This window comes from Hesperophylax consimilis, chromosome 1 (assembly GCF_061612785.1).
Source record: "Hesperophylax consimilis isolate HC1 chromosome 1, BYU_Hcon_1.0, whole genome shotgun sequence".
In the NCBI taxonomy this organism is placed as follows: Eukaryota; Metazoa; Arthropoda; class Insecta; order Trichoptera; family Limnephilidae; genus Hesperophylax; species Hesperophylax consimilis.
In genome coordinates, this window is record NC_142836.1 from 47,801,756 (window position 1) to 47,819,163 (window position 17,408).

At 36.3% G+C, this 17,408-nt stretch overlaps 1 protein-coding gene across 1 annotated transcript; it reads left to right on the plus strand.

Moving 5' to 3' along the window:
* The first annotated feature begins 6,824 nt into the window (after positions 1-6,824).
* On the plus strand, positions 6,825-16,858 carry LOC149427033 (uncharacterized). Its single transcript, XM_089634306.1, has 9 exons — positions 6,825-7,510; positions 7,881-8,005; positions 8,724-8,817; positions 10,046-10,220; positions 10,326-10,447; positions 10,794-10,896; positions 10,978-11,086; positions 11,387-11,571; positions 16,553-16,858. The coding sequence occupies exons 1-9, from the start codon at positions 6,825-6,827 to the stop codon at positions 16,856-16,858; spliced, it is 1,905 nt and encodes a 634-aa protein (XP_089490432.1).
* The last annotated feature ends 550 nt before the right edge of the window (positions 16,859-17,408 follow it).

Below are 17,408 nucleotides of genomic sequence, written 5' to 3' on the forward strand. Positions count from 1 at the left end.
TATTTTTGGGAATAACTTAATGAGTAAAATCACAAATTGTAATCTTTAATCGTCAAAAACAATTTCAACTCTCAAACGAAAACTTAAATCGAAAAAACGAAAATCTGAAATTGATTCGGTCGCTTCTAGGAATTGAACCCAGAACCTCAGGTTGCCGGGGATTTGCTCTGGTCCTGGGTTCGACTCCGCGGGCTGCCGGGGATATGCTCTTGTCCTGGGTTAAATTCCTCAGGTTGCCGGGGATTTGCTGTGGTCCTGGGTTAAATTCCTCAGATTGCCGGGGATTTGCTGTGGTCCTGGGTTCAATTGCTCAGATTGCCGGGGATTTGCTCTGGTCCCGGGTTCAATTCCTCAGGTTGCCGGGGATTTGCTGTGGTCCTGGGTTAAATTCCTCAGATTGCCGGGGATTTGCTGTGGTCCTGGGTTAAATTCCTCAGATTGCCGGGGATTTGCTGTGGTCCTGGGTTCAATTGCTCAGATTGCCGGGGATTTGCTCTGGTCCCGGGTTCAATTCCTCAGGTTGCCGGGGATTTGCTGTGGTCCTGGGTTAAATTCCTCAGATTGCCGGGGATTTGCTGTGGTCCTGGGTTAAATTCCTCAGATTGCCGGGGATTTGCTGTGGTCCTGGGTTCAATTGCTCAGATTGCCGGGGATTTGCTCTGGTCCCGGGTTCAATTCCTCAGGTTGCCGGGGATTTGCACTGGTCCTGGGTTCAATTCCTAGATGCGACTGATCTTTTTATATTTTTTCCATTTCATATTTTCGTTTGAGAGTCGCTAGTATTTCCTTTAGTGGGAAACTTCCTTTTAAAGCAAAAATATGTCCATAAACTGCCGACCAGTTCGTAAATGCCATTACTTAGTCAGGAGTTTATTTCTTCAAAACATTGTTATCATTCAAACTGCCTAAAATATGGGAAATGTCAGTTGCAAGATAATATGGCTAATTCTGAATTAGAGATCTAAGATCAACAAAAATGACGTTTAATATTTCTATTTTTGAAACTGAACATTTTCAGTGGAATTCCATTATAATAATATAACAAGAGGTTTTAAAACTTTTTTCCACTATATTTTATTTTTGACCGTAACCGGTTTCAGTCTGTCAAGGCCATCTTCAGACTGGTACAAATATTTCATATCCTTATGTTTATTACTCGTTCGCCGAGAAATGTACGTAGTTATCTTCCAATTTTTGTTGGGAATTCATAGATCAACGCAGCTATATTCAGCTCGCGAAGTCATATCCATCCATTTTGAATTATGAATAAAATACAAATTAACAAAATATTTGGGAAAAAGGGTGTTGAAATCGTTCAAGCGAAACCGGGTAGTAACACGACATAGTGTGGCCATCTAAGTAGCGTATAATACCTACGTATTACGTATACAGCTCAAATATTTAATTATAATAATAATAATATGAATTTATTCCAGAATTAATGCAGGGGTAGTGCAATGCAAAACATTCCATATTTGAAATAATATACATAATAAGTAATAAAAATAATAATAAGGTAGGTAATAACATAGGTGATTCAGACAGGCACAAATAAGCGGAATTTACGTGAAAAAAGTTAAAATATAAACACAAAAATGAGTGTGAACAGCCGTTTATGGGGGATATTTGCACATCTCCCATCTCCAGAGGGCCATCAGAGGGGACTCCATCCAGGCAACCATGGCAGTGATGATTTTGTTACTCAATTGGCGTAGTCTGCGCCATAAGCTTCCCATGTGATGGCGGAGAAGCGCTCTGAAAGAGTGTACTCGTCCCTCCAGGAACATTTCCGTGGCGCTGCAATATCTCGGTAGGCGGAATAGTTGGCGATAAGCATTATTGTGAGCGACTTTTAGCTTATGCCATTGGGATGCAGTGTAATCCACCCACAGTTCTGACGTGTACAGCGAAGTGAAAAATGCGTTGAAAAGTATATTTTTCACGTTTGTACTGCAAAAGTGAAAACGCCTTGACAGCATACCTGCTCTAACGGATATCGCTCTTCTTTGCCTTTCCATATCCTCGATGTCTTTCAGGTCGTCTGTAATAATATGTCCCAGGTATTTGACGCTACGACTAACATCCATTTTCCTTCCATGTAGCCATACTGAAGGTGTTAGCATGTTTTCGCTTTTGCATTTGAAAACCATAACTATTGATTTGGACGTATTATATACAAGGTTATGATTTTTTGCAAAATCTTCACATATTTGGAGTAATTTCATCAGTGCGCTAAGTGACGGTGCTAGAAGAACCATAGCATCTGCGTAGTTGATATTGTTTACACATACTCCTTGAACATGGCAACCTATCTTACTGTTATTAAGTCTTTGAATTAGTTCATCAGTATATATATTAAAAACAGTGCTGGAGACATGCTTCCTCCTTGCCTTAAAATGGGTTGGAAAACTCGCCAGACCATTTCACCACATTTTCTTGCTGCGTGTGCCAAATTGAAAGAATCGCTATTATATCTTCCGAAACTGCTCTTTTCCTGAGTTTTTCCCAGAGTTTATTGTGACAAACACGATCAAACGCTTTGCTTAGATCTAGAAAGCAGGTATAGATTGGCGTTTTTCTTTGTTTATAATAGCTGATGGTTTCTTTTAAGGAATATATTGCCATAGATGTTGACAGTGCAGATTTAAATTCGAACTGGTTATCCTCTGTCTTTAGATGGTCTGTTACGACCGTCGATAAAATGTTTTCAAATATTCTTGCCAGGGCGGTCGAGTGACTTATTTTTGTTGGGCACTTATTTTATATTCCAATTAAATAAAAATCGTATATGTTTATCCGAGATACTATCTAGGCTGCAAATCAAGTATTTACAACTTTGTAATGATTAAATAAAGGAAAAATTATTTGCAAGATAATATTGCTGATTCTGAATTTGAAATATGAGATCGACAAAAATGACATATAATAATGGGGTCCCATGGTCGAGTGGTTACTCTTTTTTTCCCAAATCAATTATTTTAAACGGTTTCCCGACCCCTGCTCTACCGATATTTACTATTAATGAGTGTTTACAGTATAAATATTAAGTTTTCTGTCTTCGTGCAACACGAAACCTTTTTTTTATTCGAGGCAAAGTATTAGCTTATAGATACTAAGTACTAGGCTACTAGAATACTTTACGGATTTCCATCTTACGAAATTATTATTGATTTATAAGTAGCAATGATTATAACTATATAGCTACGAATAATATTGAATATCACCGTTAGTACCGTAATAATCGTAAGCAGCTGCCGTTTCCACACAATCCAAATCAGCGCATTGAGATATTGAGAATACTTAGCGGGGCAGTGCGCAACCATTTACTTTGCTTTTACCTCTAATTTCCCACTAACGGCCGATATTATAATGTTAAGATAAGGTTGCCCATAATGAAAAACCCCCGATAGCACAATCTGCAGCATAGCCAGAGTGTCATCCAAACATCATAGTAGGTTGTTGTAAAAAAACTTCAAACAAAAAAACAAAAAGTTCAAATATTATAGTTAAATATACAAGTCCCAGAGAAAGGTATATTCTATCTTTTTAGTTTTCATACAAGTGGTGTGAGAAGGGAGAGAAAGATCGACGATGGCGTGCGTACGAGCTTTCTCTGGGAATACTTTATGTGGTCATTAGGGCTGTAAAATGATTGTACTCGTAGCACAAGTAGTTTCTGTAATATTGATATAGAGATTCACGTGCAAGTATTGTAACATTTCATTCTTAATTATTTATTTATTGTATTTTTTCTTTTATTTTTTCTTCAACTGCTCATATCACTAGGGAATTCCTGCATCGAGATGAGCAGCTTTACAATTATATTGAATCAAATAATTAAATCACATAACACATACACAGATGGATCACGTTGAATATGGGCTCCCAAGGTGATTCATGTCAAAAGCCACGACATGGACAATCCAAAATCACCACTCTCAGCCAGTATGGATTTTTTCACTATTTTCTTGAATAGATTCAACGAATATATAGTTTTTATATTTTCACCGAGCACATTATAAAGCAACGGAGCTTTATAAGAAAAACTTCTTTGTCCAAAAGATGTTCTGCTATTCACAGGCAAATACATCATAGAAGAACCCAATCTAGTGTTGCACACTTGTTGGGATCTTTTGCCAGTATCAATATTGTTGAAAAATTACAGAGAGGCTGTATTATGTACAACTGCCTTAGTGACATAATTTTACTTTCACTATAATTCAATTAAGCTGTGACAAATATAAAAACTTTTCTTATGCATTATTTTTTAAATTAATTCTTGTGCAGCATTTGAAGGCTCTAGGGTAGTCTTGTGACAAGAACCCCAACATACAACATTATATGAAAGCATTGATTTAACAAGCGGATAGTATACCTACAGATTTAATGTAACTATGTCCAATATATTTCTTAGATTCTTGAAGATATTGTTAACCCTCGATCACTCTCGCGGTTTTTAGCCTCGTGAGCACTCGCGGGGTGTTGTGGCACCCCACATACTCAAAGTACATTTTTATACATATAGTGTCAGGAATTATACCAGCATTTTATTATTTAGTGTTGTATATTGCGTACTCGTTATTAAGTAAAACTATTTATTCATATTCATATTGCGTATATGAGGGCGCAAACAAATAATTTGTCTTAATACTGTAAAGCAATACCTTGCAAAAGCGTATTTAAACAAAATTAATTAATTAACGCCATCTGTGAACACGTAGAATACAACGAGCGTTGCGTTTGTTCGATTATGTAATTTTCTTTAGAAATGCATCTTTTGATCTAAAACGAAAAATGTTAAAATGTTTAAAATAAACTTTAGTTGACAGAATAGGGGCAGAATATTACAGCCTAGTTAGGCAGTTAGGTTATTTTAACAGAAGCAAGTCTTGGTACTTCCTGTGCTATTCATAAATCTCATAATATAGCAAAAAAAAATATTTTCAGATTCCTAATCATATATTTTATATTTTTGAAAATGTCTTGTTCACACGTACGTAAGAACACCTTCAAATACATGTTTGTCTTTACGACTTCCACTGACATTTAAAATACTAATTATGCATATTTACGTTATTTTAACATGACCCTAAGATAAAATCCTGGGTGTGCCACTACCTACACATATACAGTATTGTACAGTGCCTGCTTATCTGGAGCTTAGTGGAGTATAATAATTTATTATTATTATTTTTACTGACACGCCACTGGCACAAGTTTAACAACAAAAAGGGGCGAAAACTCATCGAAATCCGTCTACCGGTTCTAGCATCAAGAACAGCTTACTGCTCCTTATTATTGAGAAATGATAAGAATGATTGCGCTACTTGTTAATAGAGGGCATTGCTAAATCAGTTATCATTAAAGCAGATGGAAAATTATGCATATCAAAAGAACGACCTAAATAAATTACTTTCTTGTTGTACGTACCTGCGCATGGAAGAAATAATTATTTTTGTTATCTTGAATAACGCCTAAACTCTAGTTCAAATGATAACAACAAAATAAATTTCAATTAATGACACATTGAAATTAATTGTAGTTTTAATCAGAGACGACAGATGGCATTGGTTGTTCATTTGGTCATTGGTTTTCATCAATCGCCTCGGTTTTCAAATAGAGAATATATAAATGGATTTTTTAGTCTTTGTTTAATACTTTTATGTTAAATTGTAACAATTGCCTAGTTAAGAAATAATATCGACCTGACAAGTCATAAGACATTTGAAATACTTTCAATTATAATTCTTAATTATTAAACAATTTCTTTTTAAAATTATGAAATAATTAAAAATAATAATAATAATAAATAAACCAACAAATCTAGGAAGGAAAAAATTCTGACAGATGCAGTGAGAGGCAAATTAATGATCAAAAATATTTGTAGGTATGATTTGAGATTTTCACGACCAAAAGTATTATAATGATTTGTTTTTGGGGTATTATGCCATGTTCCGCTACCTCCTTCTTTATCCAACATTTTGGACAGCATTGCAGTGTCAATGTTCAATTAAATGTGTCTGCCCTCTGCCCTGATGATGGACACTGCAATGCTGTCCGAAATGTTGGCTAAAGAAGGAGGTAGCGCAACACAGCATAATATACCAAAAACAAATCACTATAAAAATAAGTACAGTTCAAGGCATATAGGTATATATAATAGATGGTAAAAAAAGAAGGAAAACCGTCGGAGTGAGGAGCAATCACAGCTGACACCTGAAACTCAAGATGATTTTAATCTAAGACACGAATTTAAGCTCAGAGCTCAGCTTCTTACGACTAATTATCTTGAATACTTGTTTTATGAAGGGACTATAATAATCATTATAAAATAATGATTTTCCACCAACATTTAGTTCGACTCCAGGTTCAAAGCGTCTCATCCCTGCCATGCGATAGAATAAGAACTTCAAAACAAATACATTTTCAAATACAAAATTAATACAATAATATAATTATACTTTAATGATGCATTCGATTAGTTTCAGTTAAAACTCATTCCACTTAATGCGATGCACCATGACCGATGGCTAGTCAATTTGCCTTGGATTAATTATTCAGGAGTCTGTATTCACCATGTTTGGATGAATCGTTAAGCTAATAAACGTTATATATTATTAATAAATTATTGGCTTTACATCACGAATGTTTATTGTTTGCAAATGAAACACGATACACTTAAATATAATGAGACTTTCTGTTTACTTAGCAATGGATAATAATGAAAACCTCTTCTGAACTGCTATATAATAACGAAACTCCTGAGAATTGTTCGCCATAATACCGTGAGCCACTCGTACACAGTTCTAAGCGTTCACTTCAAAATGTTGTCCGATAAATTAAAAATACTCTTAAACATCATTATTCAAGATTATTTGTTAAAAACATATTGCGTCACTATTGTTACTGATGATGTGACAGATGTTTTTTTGGAAAAAATAGACATTCCATTTTTACATTATTCTTCATCTTCCGGCGAGAATAAGATGCAATCATTGATATTGAAGTCGTTGGACTTGGGTTGCTCTGATTTTATTATAAATATTAATGATCCAGAAACTTTTGTTGCCCAGTTTGAAGAAAACATTCACGTTACGAATCAGAGAAGAGGCAATAGAAAATTGATCTTTGTTCCAAATGAATACAACCCCAACTCAAGGGAAAATTTGATTGAACTCCTTAAAATACCAGCAATTGAATTTGTTCCAGATATTCTCTTAATACTCCCTGTTAATAAAACTAGTGAAGATTCTAAGAAGACCTTGTACGAATTAGGAACTCAAAAATATTTTATAGAAAAGGAGCTGCTCATTTTAGATGTATGGAACTCGGAAAGCCAAAGTTTCGAGAAGAAAGCCAACTTGTTTCCTGATAAAGTTTCCAACTTAAAAGGAAGAACTGTCAAAATGGCGACATTTCATTACAAACCATATTCCATATTCGAGTTAGACGAAAATAACAACACAGTTGTAGACGGTACGGAGTGGAGAGCAGCCCAAGAATTTTGCATGTAAGACAATTATTTTTATTTCGATCAATACATTTGATGCTTTAGGAATGAAGGCTTGAATAAAACAAAACACAAGCTGCGCGCCAGCGCTGGACCTCTCTCTGAACACTAGCACTAACAAAATATTTTAGAAAAATATTTATCTAAATAGCAAATCTTCAGCAGATTAAAGAAGATTATGCAGGAATTCCGAACAACCAGATCATTCGCTACCTAGAAAGCCTTGCTTCACTTTAAAATGTGATAATATTTATTATACCTTCCATCGACATCACAGATAAATCCAGCAATGACCTTCATTGGTCAAAAAGCTACGATCTCGCGCTAGATGTTTTTAAATATTCTTTAATATATATGTACTTTTGAACAGTTGGAGTAACTGCACAATACAAATTATCAGGGACGATTCCTTGGAATGGGGAGAGATTTTTGATAATCGCACCGGAAATGGAATTATTGGAAATGTTGTTACAGATGTAGCCGATATTGGATACGGTAAGTTAAGAAGTTTATCATGAATCATTTACCTCTGTTTTCTGAGCAACATAAATGTTATCGTAGGTCAAATTCAGTTCTAAGGTGATTGGTTTATTTATGGTTCTTAGTGGAGTTATTAGTCGACGTGAACTCTTGTTTGTTCCTTTTTGACCTGCAGACACACGGAGAAAACTGACTGATAAAAAAAATTGCTAATTTATAAATTAAAGTTAATTTAAAAACGATATTGCCATTAACGAATGAATTGATAGGTTTTTTTAGTTGTAAAATGCCAATCAATTGTCACGATGTTGGAACACGTGTTCCTAAAAATCCCAACATTTTCGCATTTCGTCATTATATATTATTAAGACGAACGCAGGTGCATGAATACGTGTTCCGATATTATTACGAATTTTAAAAAGTTTATCAGGAAGCGGCCTGCAGTCCCGTTTTTAACCGGATTATCAATAATTTGAATAAATCAGCAATACTCAAATTCTCCGTGTGCATGCTCAGGAACGATGACAAGTTACCAATATTTTCAATAAAGCCTTTATTCCACAGTATAATCAATAATCATCAACTTACATAAATAACCATAAACGGGGCTTGAGGAAATATTATTTCATTTCTACATCTACACTACTACAACATAAAATTAACGAATAGTTTATTTTTTTATTTCTGTGCCTAATTTAAGTGTAATTTATATGCTGTTTGGTGTTTTCCATAGGCGCTTTGTACACCTGGTACCACGAATACATGTTTCTGGACCTATCCATGCCAGTCATACGAACTGGAATAACAGTCATCGCTCCAGCTCCAAGGTAACGATTACAAATATCTGTATATCATATTTTCCAATCAAAGTCAGCCAAAAGATTGCTTTAGGCTGATTTTAGTGTCACGCCGACCGCACGCGCACCGTCGGCGCTGATGGTCGAGATATATGAACTTCTAGGAAGCGTTTTTGAATGACGCGTAGCTATCAGCGCGCAAGGTGGTCAGCGCTGATGGCTACGCGGCCGTACGCGTCGCGCGTCGGCGCCGCGTATCTGTCGGCGCTGACGATCGCACGATCGCCTCTGCTTTCAGCGAGCGTTCTAGTGTCGAGCGGAGCAGACGTCATCGCGTGTACAGTCATGGCGAATCGCGAAGTGGATACAGGTCGAGTTATCGATGAGGTTCGCCATATAACAAGACAAAGTCTCCAGCAACGGCTCTCTGCTCAATCAATGGATGAACATGGGGACTTCGTCGTCGCCGGTTTTTATTTTTTGGGATAGGTAGTACAAAGCAGTAATAACTAATACACTCCGCATTTTGGTCTTCGACTGTATAGTAAGGCGGTCAGTACGATACTGAAACGAGCCACGCTGAGCCTCAGCGCTGACGAACTACGCGCTGATCTATGAGCGCTGACGGTGAGCGTGACACTAAAATCAGCCTTAGTTGTCACAAGATGCTGTTTTTGGTCAGTAACTGGTCAGACGAAATGTAAGGAACAAAGGAGGGTTTGCTGTATCTACCTATGTTTGTGTACCTGGGCTCCAATGAACAAGGTCCTAGATCACCTTCAGCGAACAATTGAAAACAAACACTACAATGTGTCATTACGGCTCGTTCTTCTACATAACAGCTTTGGCGTATATTGTGTTTCTTCCATCACACAATACGGATCTTAGAAAGACTCAGATTCTTTCAATCCTATCATTAAAAAGTCCCTCCATCCATATCTCCAAAGATGAAAAAGCCCTAAATGCCTCATGTCTGGAGTGGCATAATGGATAAAGAAAACCCTCTCCGCGGGTAGCCAAAATCTTTGCACCTGGAGCAATTCCTGGAAAATACTGGGTAAGTATGTCAAGTGAATTGTGACGAGAGGAAGTAGAAGAAAAATTATATGAAGCTTTATTCTGTTTTTTATTATTTTCCCTATATCTGTGGTGCGAAACTTATTTTTATTTTTTTATCAATTATATGGTTTGTTTCACATTTATTGCTCAATTATTGTCCGTTGCAATGGCATTTATTTTTATTGTGATTTGGTTGCAGTCTGGTGGCGAGCTGGCTGCTCCCCGTATTGCCCTTCAACGCAGTGATGTGGTGGTGTGTTATCATCTCCATCGTGTACTCCTCTATTGCAGTGTTCATCACGGCCAATTCTGGAAAGAACTCTTTTTCAGTCGTACAATCAGTTCTTGGAGTGGTGGGCATCATCCTACTACAGGTAAGGTTTGACGTTCAAGCGTTTTTACGTTTTTTCCTTTAAAAAACGCGATCCATGGTCCTATGATGTTAGTTTGGTCTTTTAATGAAGTTTTTAAATGTTCAGGATCCATCCGTGAAGCGACCACCACCGTCATTGAGAACAGTTATTGCGTTGCTATTCTTATTTACCTTGATTCTATCGAATATCTACTCTAGTGGACTTGCTAGCAGCATCACCGTTCCAATGTAAGTTTCTTATGTATTTATCGTACCTCTCCGATCTCATCCAATAAACAGATCTAGTTGGCTTTTAACTATGGCCGCGTACACAGCTTTCTCTACCTCTTGAGGCCAAGAGTTACTAGTCTCAAAGCCTTACCAAAAGAGTACCAACGAGAACAACGACTATATATTTTAATTGGGATACAATTTTCTGATTTAACAGATAAACGGGTACTTACCTTTTACGATATACTTATTTTGTGTTGTTCATTCATTTATTGTGTTCAGTTCACAATCATCCTAAGTTAATCATTTCATAATAAAGGTACATGATTAGATATTTATTAATTCCTTACCCACATATTTCCAGATACGAAGATCCCATCGATACAGTTCAACAATTAGCTGATAGTAACTTGGACTGGGGTGCCACTCACGATGCTTGGATCTTTTCTATTTTATTAGCCACCGAGGTATACCAACAACAACAAAAAAATACATACACGTAATAAATTACACAAAAAATTATGTAAGAATTATCGTGTGTTTTACAGCCAAACATGAAGCGCCTTGTGAAGTCTTTCAAGAAATGGCCATTCGATAAGTTGAAATCGAGAGGAAAAACTAGAGATTTTGCCTACAGTGTTGAGAGACTTCCAGCTGGTGGGTAAATCAAGCTTTTCAATAATTAAATATAATTTGTATCTAAATTTATGATCAGTCTCCACACCCAAGTGGGACTCAGCTGGGCGTGTGACACGAGAGAAGACCGTTTTATAAGGGTGACAGACACCAAGAATTGGCAATTCTGTAGATACTTGAAGAAGGCTTATGTCTAAATCTGAACACGAGATATCTCTAATCGCCCTCAAAGGAATATCTTACAAAGTTTGCTCTTTAAATATCATATTGATAATATAAGATTAATTACAAAAAAATGATGTAACTTTTCGTTGGTTCAAGGTTACTTTGCAATAGGCGAATACGTGACAGAAGAGGCTGTTCCTTATCTGCAGCTGATGACGCAGGACATCTACTGGGAGCAGTGCGTGATGATGGCCAGGAAGAGTTCCCCATTCACCAGGCGCCTCAACCAGCTATTCGGCCGGCTGCACCAAGCGGGGCTGCTGCAAGCCTGGGAAACGCAGGTGAGGATAGAACGTAATGGATGAGGCAGTTCCCTATTTATACACACAAGGGCGGATCCAGCTTTGGCGCCAGGGGGGGGTCACGTAGTCGTGGTCAAGTTTTTTTTTTTTTTTTTTAAAGAAAGACAAACATTCCCGGGTTACGAATAACCCAACAATAACTCCTACCACCACCACAGAAAGCCGAAAATGCTTGCTTGTGTTGTGATGGAGGACTTAGGTCCGGTCAGTTACAGTTACAAGAAGTTATAATTTAATTTTGATAATAATATATACAAGTAAAAAGTAGGTATTGTTGGATATGGTAACACTAGGTATATCATTAAGATTGTCTTTTGCTCCGCAAGCCCGGGCGGCGTAGGCTCGTGTAATGTCAATTGTCAACCAATACAGTACAGATTACAATTATTAATCGTGTTCTTATTTCACCACAATATAACATGGTGTCAGGTGTGTCTTCAACATAGTATTGTGTGTAGGAATCTTGCAACTTTTTGAATTTCCTTTTCCTCGTTGTAGTTATTCGCCATCATATATAAAAGAAATGATTGCTTAAAACGTTTCCACTCGCCAACCATATCCGTAGCATTCTGCATTTGCAGAATTTGACTCGACATTATTATTGTAACACTTTGCTTGTCACGACAAAATAGACAAATAATAACAGCTTGTTGACCGTTATTTCTTTGCTTCCTGGTAAAGAATTTGAATCGTTCCACTGTAATATTCACTGTAGGTATGAAGTGTCTATCCAGTCTATCGAAGAGTAGAATAATGCCTTCCAGCGTGCTCTTCTCAATAGTGAGGCCGAATGAATTAAAAATTTGAACTCCTTTAGGACCAATCGTGTGCAGCAAATGTTATTAATAAATGTAAGTACTGTACTTCCATATTTAAGAGGAATATAAACGCTGGAAATATTTCGATTCTTGTGCTTTATAAATTTTAAAACGGAGCGCCTTGCACCGTCATATTTTGGCCTGATTTGCACGAGGCAAGTAATTTGAAATAAATATTGTTGCCATGACGCGGTGATTGCAATACGTAAGAAGCGCCCAGCGAGATCTCCGTTCGCCGATGCTTCCATACGCTTGTTAATACCTTGTTACCTGGTGGATGAATACCGTCCATTCTATTTTGCCAGCAGCGGCCGAGCCGGCAGCGTAGTCAATATTATCGACAATCCTCAAACTATGAGGAACGCTAATAAAAGTAAATATTTATAAAATTTGAATTGATTTTATTTATTTACAATCCAAACAAAAATATTCTGAAAGTGAATTATTAATAGGTACATATAAATATTAATAAAAAGAAACTTGATTAAGTTAAATATAATATGTATATATATTAACAAAATGTAACTAATACGTTCTTTTAGAAAACTAGGTATATGTACTTTTATCAAATTTACATACACTTTATCAAATTTCCACATCTAAAATTTTTGTAAAATTTATTTACAAATAAATTTTTTGGAAACAAATCAACAAACCAATCTCAATATTAGAAATGATGATGGAACAACTCACAGCTAGGTTTAAATATATTCTACAATAGATGCATCAATTTATGGATACATACACTTAAAAAAAAGGTTAAAATAAATAACTTGCATCTAGCTATTCTGAATTTATCCTAAAAGAGCATAATTAAAACAAATACAATAGATATCGCGGGTTCGAACCCCGGCAAACAAATCTCAGTATTAGACATTTTCAAGGAACAGCTCACAGCTACATATATTTAAAAATTATTCTTATAAAATATTAACTCTGATCTACCAATACTGAATTTAAGCATTATATTCGTCAACCTAAAATTTCTCAAATGAAAATATTCTACATTAGATACATCAATTTATGGATACATAGACTTAAAAAAAAAAACGGTGAAAATAAATAACTTGCATCTACCTATGCTGAATTTATTCCAAAAAGTAAACAATAAATCTAGTGAACGTTAAACGTCAAATTCAAAAATTCGCCGGATATCAAAGTGTTGCCGTATAAAAAAAATAATCAGTGTGGAATTTTACAAAATTAAGGGAACATAATCGGAGACGGAACATTTTTATGTAAATCATTCAAAATCCATCATTAAAAATAATACTATGCATTTCTAAAAAAAATTACTAACGTTTTCGTAATCTTAGTAAAAAAATCTATCCACACTTTTAGCCTTCATTTTAATTGATTCTGAAGAATTTGTTACAAATATTAAAAATGTGTCCACTTCCGAAGTTATTAATTCATCATCTAGAAAAATAAAATCTGGTACTTACCGCTAAGTCCGCTAACTTTATAGTTATACACGGGTTATAAAGTTTTAAAATCGTTGAACGTAAAATATATTAATTGTAAGGTATTGTTTCATTAATCTAAAATATAAATAACTTGCTTCCCTCGTGCGGCATAATTTTATTTTTTTTTAAATTCAATTATAATTTCGCCGAAATAAATTAAAATGTTAGCCTTGGGCAAAACCTCGATGAACGAGGTTGTGTCTCGCCTTAAGAATTGCTTTAGGAAGTATAGGAAGGCTGGTAATTCGCGCGGGCGCGTTAGACCTGTCCAGACCTGTCAAAAAACTTCCGAAAGAATAAGTTCTGTAACTTACTAAAATTACGTTAAGTGACTTTTGGTGTCATTTACATTGGGAATTTGGCCAAACTCGCCTTCAAGAGCGATTTACAGGAAAAAAACTAACGAGTCTAACCCCAGCCTTAGAAAATTAACAAATAACATTTGAGTTTAAACACACATACACTGGCATAATGAAGAAACTGATTAGATTACTTACCATTTCTTGTAATGAATTGAATTTGCAGCAACAATTTTTAAGAACACTATTACTTATATTGGAACTTATTTTTTTAAACTTAGTAAACAAAATAAAAGTAAACACTTTATTAATAAAGTTTAGTCGTTCCGATTGAGGTTAGGTTTTGCTAGACGCTAGACGTTAGTCGAAACAAAGCGCGCGCAAGCGTCACACGTGGTTACACGAAATGTGTCATAATAATATGAAAGGTGGCGGCCGAAGCGCGCGCCGGTGGCGGTGCGCGGTGACGCGGTAACATTCGAATTTTCGATGCGTTCGTTCCCGAATAATGCGTTTGCCGTCAAACAAAGTATTATATTAAATTAATTAAATATTGAAAGTACTTAAATAAAATTTATATTGTGACAAAAAATATATAAAAACATTATGTTTAACAATTTTAATTAGTGGTCCACCTAGGTCCTGGATGGGCCCAGGACCTAGGTAGTCATGCCCCCCCCTGGGCTGGGGCCCAGGGGGGGGGTCATGACCACCGTGACCCCCCCCCCTGGATCCGCCACTGTATACACAGCGTAAACTGGGAGAAGTGCGTAATGACAGCCAGAAATTGTTCCCCCTTCTGTGAGAATCATGGCAGAGTTTGTTGGAGCTACAGAACAAAAGCAAGTTGCTAATAATGAAAGAAGAAACGTCCGGATGCGTGGGCAAATTCGTTGAATAGGTTTCTGCGATGCCAAGCTTTCTCGTTATCTAGAACGGTCGATCGATAAAGATTTTATCTATAATGTCAGTAACTTGTCATCGTTCCGAAGCATGACTGCAGATCGCCATCAAACAAACAGTTCACAACCTCAGTGTTCTTAATTTATTCGATGTAAACTGTTATTTAAACGTTTGCAATATGCAGTCGTGCTCGTGAACGATGAAAAATTATCGACATTATCCGAAAGCGAACCAGGAAGCGGCAATATCGGAGATTGCTAAAGTGTCCTTACCAAATTTGACAATCTAAAAAATTAAAATACACTTATAAAATAATATGATCAAAATTAACTGAATCCTTTTACACACCTTCTAGATATTACAAAATAAAAATGACTACTTTCGAGTGGGTGGGTAAGTAAGCACAATCATACATAACATATTTTATTTATTGTTTTTGTGGTTAATTCGTAGAACTCAATTTCTTTTTTTTTATGTAAATCAAATTTAATAATATTATTATTAAGTTCTGTAAGTATTTTTTGGTTTTTGTTATTGTTACAGCTGTTTCGGCTTTCAAGTTTGAAAATACATAACAAGACGAGGTAACTGAAATGATTTTGTACCATTTATGTAAAACAGAAATATTATGACAGCTCTGTAATCTTTTCCGCGAGCGCAAATAAAGGACGTTAGATTTATCTGAACCGGATACAATGATAACAAAAGACCCATTGTCCTAATTTATGAAGAATGAAATATGTACAATACAAGAGTCACTAAATAAATTTGGGAGAACATAGATCAAATGGTATTTTTTGTTGTTGCTACTTCTGCTTGTAGTCTTGGCGTTGTCGAGGGATAAGACTCTCGACTACGAATTCTGAGGTCGCGGGTTCTAATCCCGGCATGCACAAGATTGTTTCATAATTAAATAATTAAAACTAATATACAGTAAATTAGCCGCACGTTCCTGAGTAGAAGATACTCTCAATATCGCCCTGGTGAAAGAAAACTATTAAGAATTGAAACGTTTTAGCCGTGTTTGGTGGCCAGATTTGAATAGCCCGGTATTCTCCCAACTTCATTTATACACCCCGACCTTGAAGTTCTTATTATCCTAATATTCTCGACAGCTAACGCCATCTGTGGGTAACCTAACAGACTAACATAGTGCCATCTCTGAGTGAGCTCATATACTAATATCAAGGATTTCACACATTTCATCATCATTCTTAAAATTACATACGATTGTTTTTTTAACAAATGTGAATAAAAAAATTATTAGGTAATTGATTTTTACTCAATATCATAAAATACAATTATTTGCGTATTATGTAGATACACACTTTTAGCGGAAACACATTCTAAATTAAAATACCGAATTCAAATTAAATTTGGTACTAGTTTAATAGTTTTTAGTTATTATATTTAACACCATGCATTACAATCAACAGGAAAATTTAAACAAACTTAAATAAACCATTTCCCAAAGGTGGTGTTGAAATGGTCCAACTTCGCCGTGCAGCTGGGCGTGCGCCTTTCCCTGGGGCGCAAGTCGAGCTCTGGGGGCCCCCGCGCCCTGGGCGTCACCCACCTACAAGGCCCCCTCATGCTGTGCGTGCTGGGTTCCGTGGCGGGGTGCCTAGTCTTCGCGGCGGAGATCTTCTTGGGACGCGCCGAGCGGGCCAGGGCGAACGAACAGCGGGCATTGGGGAAGTGGACGACTGGTGCGGCGTTAAGGAGAACAAAGGTAGCTGGGATACAGTCAACTGGGATGGAATCGTCTGGTACAGAATAAACTGAAAGTCTGGAACAGGAAGACAGAGTCAACTGGAATAGAGACAACTGAGAGTACTGAGATTGTGGAACTGACTGTAATGCAGCCGAGTATGTCAGAGAACAGCTGGGAAATAACGCACTTTGGATAGAAACAACAGAGTAAAATGAGGAAGAGTTAAGCTAATTCAACTAAAGCGAAGTCAACTGGGACAGAGAACACAGCATGAACCATTGAGCCAGTTAGAGTTAAAGACAAATATACATTTAATCATTGAAGAAGAAGATAAAAAAACTAAAAAAATTACGAATTATGAAACAGAACGAAACAAATTAAAATGTATTTAGGTTTATGTAACGGACGCAACTCGGAATCGAATCCTGAATATCTGTCTTACCGGGACAAGGCCAACAATACAGCCATTGAGACCGTATTTGTGTCAACCTCATATTCAATCTCAGAATTAATTTACAAATAATTTTCTCATAATTGTGCTGTTCCGTGTGATATATTAGTATAATCTTGTTATTCAATGATTGAATATTATGTTGGTGGGTAAAACCTTCAAAAC

Bases quoted from the DNA above. Each gene is read 5' to 3' on its own strand.
- LOC149427033 (XM_089634306.1), top strand. From the start codon at position 6,825: ATGTTGTCCGATAAATTAAAAATACTCTTAAACATCATTATTCAAGAT. The intron at 7,511-7,880 runs GTAAGACAATTA...ACTTTTGAACAG, and splicing joins GCAGCCCAAGAATTTTGCAT to TTGGAGTAACTGCACAATAC. The intron at 10,221-10,325 runs GTAAGGTTTGAC...TTAAATGTTCAG, and splicing joins TGGGCATCATCCTACTACAG to GATCCATCCGTGAAGCGACC.